This window comes from Didymosphaeria variabile (genome assembly GCF_027946475.1).
Source record: "Didymosphaeria variabile strain IMI 356815 chromosome Unknown scaffold_10, whole genome shotgun sequence".
Classification (NCBI taxonomy): domain Eukaryota; kingdom Fungi; phylum Ascomycota; class Dothideomycetes; order Pleosporales; family Didymosphaeriaceae; genus Didymosphaeria; species Didymosphaeria variabile.
Window position 1 is genome coordinate 1,136,527 of NW_026611629.1, and position 12,583 is coordinate 1,149,109.

A 12,583-nucleotide genomic window follows, 5' to 3' on the forward strand; every position below is an offset into this window, starting at 1 on the left:
ATGAAGCCATGACAAGCCTCTAGCTCTTGGGAAGGCCACATGGTGTCGAACTTTGGTCCCAGATACGCGTGCTGCTGTGCGAAACCTGCATGACCTCCAGCTCGGCAGCGCCGGGTCTGAGGTGAACGACTGCCTACATCCGCAGCCAAGAAGAGGGCTTGTAGGAGTCAATGTATCAGTGGCTGTGCCATTCAGTAGGCGGACAGCAGCCTTCTTTGTGGTGTGGAGACGGAACAGCTGATGCCGAAGCAGTCCTTGGCCGTCTAAAAGAAGATTCCTCGCATTGCCCTACCATTTACCTAACGCTTGTTACGAGCCTCTGTGTCTGTTCACCATGACAAGAGGTCCTTCAAGCTATACAGGAGGTCGTAACGCTTTACGAAAGCTGAATAGGATAAGCTGACAAGTCAACCCTCGACCTAGTCAAAGTCCGACAACGGGCACAGCACTGATCTACCTCGCGATAGCCAAGAGCTACTAACAAGGTCACCAACAAACTTACCACGAGTCTCGAACGTTAAAAGCGCAGTCTGCAAGTCCTGTCGCTCTTTGACTAGCTCCGCGTGGCAGTCGGGGGACCACGCGAGCCTAGTCAATCTGGGACGGCCCGCTGCCGATGGATCACTTTCAACCGGTTGTCGCTATGCAGAAACGGGGATAAAAAGAACCGGGCTGATGGATCGCTTCTGGGTACCTGCGGTTCGTATCGGCAGGTCGACGCTCTCTAACTCAACATCAGTAGTGGAGGTCTCGAATCACTCATGTCGCAAATCTTAGAACACGGAAGCTCGCGCGAATGTCATTCAAGTTCGCAAAATGGCTTGGAGGCGAACACGACGAATTCGCCACACTGGCGCTCACGTCGTACCACCTCCACGCTCACGCTTATCCAGCTTAAGAGTTCGCAAGCAACGAAAGCTTCGCCTAGCAAGCCATTTGCGGGTATCATTGTGGCACTGGAGACATACCAAGATTTGCGCCTGAAGCGCGTCTTGCAACATCCCTCCGCTTATGTAGTATTCTACATAAGGACACACTTCCGAGTGCCTAGCAACGCATGAAGCATCACACGCAAGCAACGATGATTGTAAAGCATCACCAAGCTGCGGACGTTCTGATGATCCGTCCCAGAAGAGTTATCTATGGTCCGCCGCCAAACATCGCATCCGGTCGTTTGGGTCGTTCTCATGTCGTTCCCATGTTCCTTCGTCAAAGCCACACCCTCGTATTCCGCACCTCGCGCCGGGTCCGCTGACAGCCTCTTCTACCAATCCTACTACTGCAAAAGCAAAAGCAGCAAGCCTTGGCATACTAAATCGCGGAGTGGGATTCCGCGTCTGCATACCAATAATATGGTAAACATTCACAGGCGAATTCTTGTCTTGGCGACGTACGAGCGGATGCGGGAACGCAGACCTGGGTTCACGCGGGGTTCCAAAAATGGGTATAAGAGCGTGGATGACGGCAAGACATGTGCGTGCACCTGCACATGGAGCCTATAGCGAACACGAAGAAGGCGAGTACGGTCTGCGCGGCTCAGCTTGTACGGACCGCGTGGTCGCCATCGCCGCAGAGAGCGGCCTCTGGGTCGGTTGGTTTGGGGGCTTTTCGCCGCCATGCGGATGGTAGCGGACGAGGAACATCCGAACATGGTAATCTGCAATGCTAGTCTGTCAGTCGGGATGATGCGAGAACGGAGCGCTTCGTGCCTTAACTCGCCGACCTCCGCAGAACCAAGACATCCAACTGTATTGATACCTGAGGACTGGGACTACCTCGGACACTTACGGAGAGGCGACATATGCCTCAAGGATAGAACTACCGGCATTGGGTTCGTGAGAGCGAGCGGCCAATGATGCATGCTGCCCGAGACACTCCTTTCTATCACGAGAACCCCGTGGGGTCAAGGATATCAGGGCCTGGGGCCATATACTTCAGGCCTCCGATTATACATTGTGCTAAACTCGATCAGTGGAAGGTCCTCCGGTCAGTTGCCTTGATATGCTAGGCTTCCGTACTGCATCACCGAAAGGGGGAGCTCATAGAAGCCCGAGTCATCTCATGGCACATAGTCGACATTCCCTTATTCTGGACTGAGATCCCCGTCTATGTAGTAAGTATATTTACGAGAAGATGCAAAGAAGTAGACATCGCAACACAACGCTGTGTAGAATACAGCGTCAGACTACGTCCATGACACGCTGCTGAATGTCGTGCAGAAGCAGGGTCGCCGATCGCCTTGATCACGGTGCGATAAGCATTAGCTCCTAAGATCTTACTTCTCCAGCTGGCGTTGTTCTTGCCCTATGCCTTTGTACAGGTAGTGGGGTGAATGTTCAGGCGGTGCTCTTGACTCAAGGACACTGATGCTGTCAGCCCTAGACTCACTACTTTCTCAGGAGGGGGAGGAGGAGAGGCTGTGGAGGGATCTGCTAAGTTGGTGGGAGTTGAGGATGTGCAAGCTTCTTTATGCGGTTCAGTGTGCGACACAAAAACTTGAGCCTCTTGGTGCCAGAGTCAACCTCTGGCTATGAGCTTGCAAGCTAAGGGCATTCAAGTAGTAAGTATAGAGTGAACTACCCTGGGGTGACTCACTATATAATGCGTGCATAAGACTGTGGCCTGATAGTTAATGGCCGGCAATCACAATAGTTGAGTGCCTCCCATCCAGTGTGTATGGTAGGTGTAGTCATGGGAAAGATTGACGATTCTCACCAGAGGTATATTGCGAGTGAAGTGTTGTTACAACCGATCGAATTGTTCCAATAAGCTTCCCGTGTTTGCCGTGTCAATGGCGGCAAAAGTCACATGAAGTGTATGGTACCCAGGTACGCATTAGTACAAGGTCCGTTATGTGTATCGTATGATGTCTGCATTTGTCTCCTTTTCGTTGGGAAGCCAAGGACTGAGGGTTTCTGCCGTTAAGTATGTAATGCTTTGAAGCTCCCGAGACTTGGAGAGTGATGGTAAGGTCCTAGACTCGACTCAGCATCACCTCGGCCACCACACCAGAACCGAGCCCGCGTGCTCTGGTGCTGCCTTACGGAACGCTGCCCTACGAAAGTGCCGTAGTGTGGCACCGCGAGCGACGGGAGGCTGAAAAGGGTTCATGCATGGCTCCGGCGTGGTCATGGTGAGCGGGCCGCACCCTTGCGCCGGGACTTGCGTGGACAAAGAGCCAACCACGCCCTCCTCCAGGCGCCTCTCCTGAAAGGTTTCTCACTAGCCACTCTCCTCTCTGCCAGTCGGATGCCGGGTCGTTTTGTATGCGCCGCCAAGGTGACGAGCAGGTCTTCGATGCGGTCGCCAGCGCGTATGCTGCCCAATCAGGCGTCACGCAGGCCCGTCGGGCGCGTACAGGGAGCTGTCGAGGCGCGGCCCAAGAAGCGACCTTGTGCAGGCGGCGAGAGTCGATGCCATGGCAGGAGAGTACCAGAGGCTACGTAAGTCAGCAGTCGCCTCGTGTGCCCTCCAGCTGCGCATCTTCCGCCCTGCACGATCACGCAGGCACGCATCCTGCACTCTAGCACCGGCCGGTTGCGCTGCTGCGTCTTCATCGCCCTCAGCCCAGCCCAGCGTCATCTCTCGAGATACCCCGCCGCCGCCCGCCCACGTACATCCAGCGGAGACTCGAGCTGCACCCTTCTCCAAAAATAAGTGTCCGCTCCCACCGCCGGCGATCCCACGGCCGAAGTAGGCACGACTTACATACACGCGCATATAATCCACACCATGGACGGTCGGGAGGCGCGCAAGCAGGGTCGCCCCGACGAGGAGCTGTTCCTGCGCCCTGAGGATGCGCCTGAGACGCCTATAGTAGGGCCCCTCAGGATACAGAAGCGCGAGTCACACACCAAGAGCCCTCCACCGCGAACAGACTCGGCAGGCAGCTCCAAGTCCAACCAGCCTGTCTTTTCGCGGCCTCCGCCTATGCCAACATTTCCAGCGCCGCCCACGAACCCTCCTACCGCACCCTTGCCTTACCCAGACGACGACGGCCCACCAAAGCAGCCGACCTTGGCTTCAGGGAGATACACACCACAGAGTGACGCCGAGACTCGAACGAAGAGTCAAGATCGAAGATACCGAGAGGAGCAACGAAGAGGCTCTGGCAGCTCTACAGGGCCGAGCCCCTCATCACCAGCCTCGCGCGCAAGATTCGATGCGAACGACCCAAACAGACCGTCAGTGGCAGGCTATGGCGGACCTGGAAGAGCGCCAGACGGATCTATACAGCCCTCTAGACTGGCTGAGCGGAGGGGAACTGCGCCCAAGCCTCTCCCAGAGTCTCCAGGCCCAGAGACGCCTGATAAGGAGGGGCTCTTCCAACGAGCACCGCAGAGGCAGGGTAGTACGGATCCCAACCCTTTCCCAGACTACCACCAGCAATACTGGCCGCCGCCTCAAGTACCTGGAGGTCCGAAATCACCACAGCCGACGCTGAATATTCCCAACCCTGGCGGCATCAATCGGCTGAGCTCGACTGCGTCAACTTCCACGACCAAAGCGCAACGAGGGTCGCCACCTCCTCCCGAAACGCCCATCATACCTCCACCTAGTGGTGGAATCGAGGCACGTTTCGCTGCAGCGGGAATCGCCGGCACATCCACTCTGACGAGCCTACAAGCGCAGACCGCACAGAATGCCGCAGCTGCACAGAGGAACCAGGTGTACGCAAACCAGCAGCCCAGACAGAACGTCACCTCACCCACCCCGAATCAGCAGCCCCCGCGACGACCATGGACACCCACAGAGCAGCCGGGCAGCCACCCCCATGGTCCGCCAGCCGTATACCAAGGTATGAATCAGGTCGGACCTTCAAGTAGCCCTCCACAAGCGCCTCTGCCTCAGGTACCGGGTCATGTCCCAGTCAACACAGGATCTCCGGCCCCTGCGAATGGCCAACCAGAGCATTCGTTGTCGCAGGACATGGGCCGTATGAACATGAACGAGGAACCGCCACCAGCGTACTCAAGTATCCAGCATCCTCCAGCTTCATCATCGGCCGGATACCCCCAGGAGAAACAACGCCCACAAGGGGCGGCTGCACAAGCACCTCAACAGCCTGGTGTGATGAGCGACCCGAATCTCCAGCAACATCCGGCTTTTGCAAACGATCTACGATCTCCGCAGACGCAGACAGGTCCGTCTTCACAGCCGCTGGGCGTTGTAGCGCCAACGCCAACCGCCAGTCAATTCCCGCAACAAACGCCGCAAATACAACAGCATGCAAGCACACCAAGTCCCGCACCAACAGCACCGGGACCTGGTCCTGCGTCACCTCCGCCGCTTCCTGAGGGCTGGATAGCGCATCTCGATCAGACTTCCGGCCAGTACTACTATATTCATTTGCCCACGCAATCGACACAATGGGAGTTTCCAAAGGGTCCCACACCCCTGAACCTGAACGAGCCCATGTCGCCAGCGGGCTCATTTGCAAATCCTTTGGCATCTCCAGCATTTGGCAAAACACCACTTGCATCTCCTGGCTTTCCTACTCAGACCGCCGGTTACCCCGACGGTATGCTCGGTATGGCTTCCGTTGCAACTCCCACCACTAGTGGGTTTACTGGACCTCCCCCTGTTGCAGGTGTGGATCAGTACAAGATCAACCCGACGAATAGTGTGTACTTTGGTCCGTATCTGAGGTACACGAATATGGATATCGAGCGTGGTCTGTGGTTGGGCTCCATTCTACTCATCACAAACACCCCGCATCCTCCAACGATACATATCCATCAGAGTGTAGATCTTTCGCCAAATCCTCGGCAACTGAAAGCAAATCCTATTTACACCCATCAAACCTGGATCTTCTACCGCTACGACGTCGAGCTGCGAATGGAAGAGGATCATGCGGCGAAGTGGACTTATGCAATCACTTCGCATCTGGGCTGCACACGGTTCGAGTTCCTGGTAGCGGGCCGCAACGAGACCAGCTGGCGCTTCATTGCTCATTCAGGCAATGACTTTGCTCTCAATGTGAATGCAAACGAACGGTCTAAGCTTGGAGGCGTAGGCTACATGTGGAAGGACATCCTTCAGAAGAACACTGAGTGCGGTGGCTTCCATGTGCAGCTTGGCCTAGGCGGGCATATTTACGCTGATCGACTATGGAAGGAAATACCGTTGCTGAAGCAGTGGACGGCAATGAGCGGCAAAGAAAACCGTAAGAACGCACCGTGGACTGCGAAACATGATGAGGAAGTTTGCCATGCGTACTTCCACTACTACACAAGTCATTTCGACCAGCCGCATTTGCGAGAAGCGTTTGCGCAGATTCCCCACATCCTAGCGCTCGACGATCATGACATGTAAGTGCAGTGTTACCACAGATTGTCTCGAGCATCGCTAACGGACGTTTCAGTTTTGATGGATTTGGCTCATATCCCGAATACATGCAATTTTCCAACATGTTCAAGAACATCGGCCGGATAGGCATCGAGATGTATCTCTTGTTCCAACACCATACTACTTTGGAGATTCTTCGCAATGTGAACAACGACATGGATCTCTTTACGGTAACGGGCACCGGTTGGCATTTCATCAAGTATCTCGGACCTTGTGTTACGGTTGTAGGACCCGATTGTAGGTCTGAGCGAAACCCACATCAGGTCATGGCTGGTCCAACGTACCAAGGCATCTTCCCGAAGGTTGCGACTCTTCCGCCAAGCGTGCAACACTGCATATGGATGGTCCCAGTTCCTGTGGTTTACCCCCGTCTGGAATCTGTAGAGCATCTCGCCAATTCAATGGCAACCGGCAAGAAAGCCGTCACTGGAACTTTCAACATGCTTGGGAAAATGACAGCAGGTGTGGCAGGTGTTGTCGGTGCTAAGAGCGTGGTCGGCGACGGCTTCAATTCGGTTAAGAAAGCCATCGGAAAGTCAGGTCTCATGAGTGGTGTCTTGAGTCCTTTTGGCGAGATCGACCTGCTCGACGAGCTTCGCGACCAGTGGACGCATGATTCAAAGGTAAGCCTCTCAAGGCAGGTTATCCATTGGCTCTAGCTCACCTTTTCTAGGATCTCGAGCGCACATACTTGATCCGAACTCTTCAAGGCATTGCCCACAACAAGTCACTTCGCATGACCTTCTTCTCTGGTGGTGTCGACGTATGCGGCGCAGGCCTCGTACATGACCCTGCCAAACCCCAAGACCACAAGACCATGTATCAAATCATCTCCTCCAGCGTCGTCAATGCTCCCCCTTCAAATTACGTCCTCCGCCTCCTGCACAACAATCGCGCTCTCTACATCCCGCAAAACGGGCATCGCTCCAATCATGCGCCTTCTGACACGAAGGAAGACATGATGGAGATCTTCACCCAGGACGTCAACGGCGCTCCGAGAGAATACAAGAGATTAATGGGTAGGAGAAATTACGTTGCTTGCGTTGTGTATGATCCGGAGATTGTAAATGGAACATTCGGACAGGTACCGGGACAACATGGAAGCGGGAAGCTGAGCCTGGCGGTGGACTTCATGGTGCAGAATGAGGGGCCTTACAGTGCGCCGATGAAGTATGGGCCAGTCATTGTGCCGAGTTTGGAGTATGGGAGGTAGAGATTGATGAGGTGTGAAGGATGGAAAAGGCAGCTTGTGTGCTTGAACAATTGAGCGAGCGAGCAATGGAATGCATAGCATGTGTGAGGATTTCTTGGAGGCGTTTTGATAGCCACGGTTGGGCGGCTATGAATCAATCTTATGACACTTCATCTAGTAATTACATGGTCGTGAAAGAACAGCTGCTTTAAATGTAGAGAATAGTCCATCGCAGCTTCCAGCGTGTCTCGGAAGCCCTTCGCGTGCGTGTGAACATCGTCGCCGATACACTATCGGGTCATACCTTTGGAGACGTTTCTTAGTCCGCGTGTTCCTAGGATTTATCATCAAGTCATCGATGTACGGGAGCCCAAATATCTAAGAAGCTTATGGCCGATTGCATGTTGACACGGAAGAGAAGCCTCGGTATTCACGATGATCGCCAGCTTAGTCATTCCGAGATCGCCCTGCCTTTCCGAACAAATTCAAGGGTAGAAGGGCCGAACCAAGCAACCCTCACGACACCATGATGGCGACTTCAAGATCGATATCCCGTTTCGCGTCTCCTCGAACAACCTTGACCCCACGGCTTCTACGCCCGGTGGCCTTCAACAGCGTAGTCGCTCCCACGCATCATGGCGCCTCTGCATCGCCATCGGAAACAGCAACACCGGCGCATTCCACAAGCTACCATAGCTATCGATGTCTACATACCAACACGTGGCGGACAAGATCTACACATCAGTCTCCGAGCATTGCAACAATTTTAGCACATCGTCGACAGTTCAGTGCAACACCTGCGCAGTGGAAGGACCATCATTTCGATACGCTCAAGTTCGTGCAGCGATTGAAGGATGAAGGGTTCACAGAGGAGCAAGCAGTGGCTATGATGAGGGTGCTCAGCGATGTCATTGAGGAGAGGTGTGTTCCGACTGAATCAGCAATACAAGAGGTCCACTAAATCATGTAGCATCCAAAATCTCACTCGCACCATGGTGCTTCGGGAAGAGCAGGAGAAAGCGACCTACAATCAGAGAGTCGACTTCGCCAAACTACGCTCCGAACTTCAGACGGCCGATTCCACCGAATCATCCCTAACCCGCGTTTCGCACGAGCGATTGACAAATGAGTTGGCGAAGCTGAATTCGAGATTGCGTGACGAGGTACAGCGAACGCAGGCCTCGGTGCGATTGGACCTCAACCTCGAGAAGGGCCGGATACGAGAGGAGGCCAACGTGCAGGAGCTCAAGCTCAAGGAGACCGAGACACGGATAGAGCAGGAGACAGCGCAGCTGCGTGAGAGACTGGAAACCGTCAAGTTCCAGACGCTGCAGTGGCTGGTGTACGTCTACAAGCACAGAACTATGAGCATAAGAAACTTGGCTAACATATTTGCAGGGGCGTGTGCACTGGTGCTGCGGCTCTTATGCTCGGTGTCTGGCGTATCCTTATGTGAAGCACGCGACGCCGCAAATTGCTTCCAGAAGACTTGGGCATGAAGGAATCATTTTATTTGTACAACAACCCGGCAAGGACGGAGCACGGTAGATACCCAGGGAGGAAATGGTCAATCGAGCGATTTTGCTGCGCATCCCTGTATCGCATCACGATCGTGGTACAGCATGCACAGCCATGAACGTTGGCAGCACTGCAGCATTGATACAAGGCGGAAGCGACAGTTCACGATAACGGGCAGTGCTGTTCAGCAGGCTGAAGACGAGTACAACAGGATAGATTGCGATGCGACATATTTCTTAGCAGGAGGGCGCGTATATCACAGCTGCAACCTTGTTGTTCGGGCATGTTTGATATGGATGTACCCTGAAGGCAGAGAGTAGCCCAGCGATGATGCAATAGCTCGCTGTCAGCCGTGCTCTGCCACGCATGTACACTTTGCAGGCGGGCATGATGCGTCGGTAGCTCGACGGAATCAGACGAAATGCAGCCTGAAACAGATGGGACAGATGGAAAAATGGGCAAATACACACATTACTCCACGCGAAGCTGGGTGATTCGTGCTCCCATCTAATAACCTTTGCGGACTCGCATCCATCTTGACCAAGTTTTCTAGCTGGTTCCAAGTGACGATGATTGGCCCCCAAGTCCATAGCCGTTCTTGCTCGCGGCTGCGCAGACGGGCGTGACTGGTGTAACGGGGCAGCTTTGGGACAATGGGAGGCTTAGTGGGTACAACAAAGACTTGTGACCGCGTACATCTGGCAAAACGATGCGGGCGAGACCTATGGCGGATGCATCGCTTGCCGTCAGAAGCGTCCTAGCACTGGAGCCGCCGCATTTCCTTCCCAGGATTGTTGTTTGGCCACGTGAGGAGCTCATTTCAGACCCCTCCACGCCAAGACAAGGGCTCTGGAGGGGATTGAGCTCGCGCGCAGGGTCAAATGGTAGATAAACATATGGCTGCCTTCGAAGGGAGACCAGATATCAGAGGTGAGCTAGGGGCCGATGCGGGCGGAGCGCCGGGGAAGGCAGTGTGCTGGCCGGGCGGATCAATAATGGGCAAGCCTGTGAAAGACAAGACTAGTCGCAGCCTGCGCTTCGCACTCAAAACACTCCATCGCCGACGACCCACCACTGAACCTCAACACCACACTCTCTCTTCTCCACGCCCGCCGCCAGCTTCTACCAACCCTCACACAATCCGCCTCCATACTCCATCACCATGGCCAACGAGGTATGTCTCTCCTTATCTGCGCTGCCCCCGCACACCTGCTGGTGGGATGCCCCTCTGGCGCCCGCTGGTGTGCACGATAAACGTCAACAGCATGCTAACCCGGTGCACAGCGCGAAAGGTACGCCGCGACCGCCCGCTTACCACATGCAGCCCATTGACGAGTCCACAGCAAGACGTTCCTCGCCCGGCTCTGCGAACAGGCTGAGCGCTACGATGGTAAGTGCTGCCGTGTCCGTGCTGCATCTGCATCGCGTCGCTAACCTTGTTTTCGTGCAGAGATGGTCACGTACATGAAGGTCAGTCTATCTCTCCCCTGGCTCGTTGTTTGCATTGTACTGACAGCTGCGTAGGAAGTCGCCAAGGTATGCCAGCTGCATCCGTCCCGTCACCGCCGCCATGGGCCGCGAGTCAACCACGGTAGCGCATATTGACACATGACAGATTGGCGGTGAGCTCACCGTCGACGAGCGCAACCTTCTGTCCGTTGCCTACAAGAACGTCGTTGGCACGCGACGTGCCTCGTGGCGCATCATCTCGTCCATCGAGCAGAAGGAGGAGTCCAAGGGCTCAGAGAAGCACGTCGGCACCATTCGCGAGTACCGAAAGAAGATCGAGGAGGAGCTCGAGAAGGTCTGCCAGGATGTCCTCAACGTTCTCGATGACTCCTTGATCCCCAAGGCCGAGTCTGGCGAGTCCAAGGTCTTCTACCACAAGATGTAAGGACTCTCGATGCCTCCAAAGCTGCGCTGGTCATCTAGAGTGAACGCTAACCTGTTTGCGCCTGCAGGAAGGGGGACTACCACCGTTATCTTGCTGAGTTTGCCTCTGGTGAGAAGCGCAAGGTTGCCGCGACTGCTGCCCACGAGGCGTACAAGGTATGACGCAATCCCCACCGCATACGCAAGGGTGCGTATAGCAGAGCTGACTAGGCGCTTTAGACGGCCACGGACGTTGCTCAGACTGAGCTCACTCCTACCCACCCTATCCGTCTCGGTCTGGCGTTGAACTTCTCTGTCTTCTACTACGAGATCCTGAACTCACCCGACCGCGCTTGCCACCTTGCCAAGCAGGCATTTGACGACGCCATTGCTGAGCTCGACTCGCTGTCTGAAGAGTCTTACCGCGATTCTACGCTCATCATGCAACTGCTCCGTGACAACCTCACGCTCTGGACATCGTCGGACGGTGCCGAGGGCGAGGCTGCCGGCGATGCTGCTCCCAAGGAGGAGGCCAAGACCGCCGAGGAGGCCCCGAAGGCCGCAGAGGCTCCCGCCGCCGCCCCCGCGACTGAAGAGCAGCCGCCGGCGCCTGCTGCTTAAGCGCATCAACAGCTCTCGACCTTGTAAGACTCCATCAGCCGCCGTCATCTATCCTCGGATAGAGGAAGGAAGCTGTCTAGGCAGCGAGCGTCATCGGAGTTGTGTGTATGTGTTTTGTCGAAAATCGGTTTCTAGCGAGCGGACGGATTCCCCCACGACTTATGTGTTTTCCTCTCTCAACCGGCACTATCCCATCTTGAGCATGCTTCCTTCCTCGGTGGCATGTCTTCCGCTCGCAGCTCTTATTCTACGGAAGTGAGGTGTAGGAGTAAGATGTGGGTCTGCGTCTGGTTCCTCTCCATCTTGTGCTCTCCGGAAGTTTTCCCCCAAATGTTTTCCCTTTTAGCACCATGTGAACACCTATCCCCCCTTTTTGGCGATGAGAAGGAGCGACGGTGTGAGTTTCTGTCGATAGCGATTCCTTGGAGGCAGGGCTTGAGTCCATACGGAGAAGGTTCGATTCTTCGTGGGACTGCGTGGCAAGGTACGGGTGACTGCGCTCCTAAGATAGTTGGGGAAACTCTTATACTTCATGTGGCCTGCTTCGATTGTAGCTGTGATGTACGTGCGAACCTTGTCACTTACACTATTCAATTGTATATTCAATATACATTATTCGGAACTTGCCTACGCCTGACTCAAGGCTCATGGAGGCGAAAGCGAAAGCGCGACCCTGACCCTGACCCTGAACCCCACGAACAGGCGCCACCAAAAAAAGTGTCTCGGAGCAAACCCCGCGCCAAAACATTCCCACCACAGCAACCGTTGCTTCGCGCATACACACAGTAGGACCGATTCCAAGCGTTTTACGGTATGTCTATCACACACTATTGTCAGTCCTGGTCCTGACATGGCGCCTGCAGACCCTCGCTCTCGAATTACTGTCCTGCGACACGCGCGAAATTCACCTGATTCATACCTCGACCGCGCGCATACACAACGAAAAGCAAAGAACTAAGGGCCGAGACAAAAAGCACGCTCGCCTCACAGAGCACACCCTCATCGGACGCGAAACGAACGCGCACCGCACGC

The 12,583-nt window shown here is 54.9% G+C and overlaps 3 protein-coding genes across 3 annotated transcripts; all 3 read left to right on the top strand.

Annotated features, from left to right (window-relative positions):
- Positions 1–3,732: 3,732 nt before the first annotated feature.
- Positions 3,733–7,561, top strand: N0V89_012432 (uncharacterized protein; the record flags this gene model as incomplete). The annotated part of the gene is made up of 3 exons (XM_056221153.1): positions 3,733–6,311; positions 6,365–6,971; positions 7,022–7,561. 3 exons carry the CDS (start codon positions 3,733–3,735, stop codon positions 7,559–7,561), a joined length of 3,726 nt encoding a protein of 1,241 aa, XP_056065140.1.
- A 971-nt stretch (positions 7,562–8,532) lies between these two features.
- On the top strand, positions 8,533–8,996 carry FMP32 (Protein fmp32, mitochondrial; the record flags this gene model as incomplete). The annotated part of the gene is made up of 2 exons (XM_056221154.1): positions 8,533–8,882; positions 8,939–8,996. 2 exons carry the CDS (start codon positions 8,533–8,535, stop codon positions 8,994–8,996), a joined length of 408 nt encoding a protein of 135 aa, XP_056065141.1.
- Positions 8,997–10,220: 1,224 nt separating this feature from the next.
- N0V89_012434 (uncharacterized protein) lies at positions 10,221–11,551 on the top strand (the record flags this gene model as incomplete). Its single annotated transcript, XM_056221155.1, has 8 exons — positions 10,221–10,232; positions 10,343–10,350; positions 10,402–10,448; positions 10,509–10,528; positions 10,583–10,594; positions 10,674–10,948; positions 11,020–11,107; positions 11,171–11,551. The coding sequence occupies 8 exons, from the start codon at positions 10,221–10,223 to the stop codon at positions 11,549–11,551; spliced, it is 843 nt and encodes a 280-aa protein (XP_056065142.1).
- Between the last annotated feature and the right edge of the window lie 1,032 nt (positions 11,552–12,583).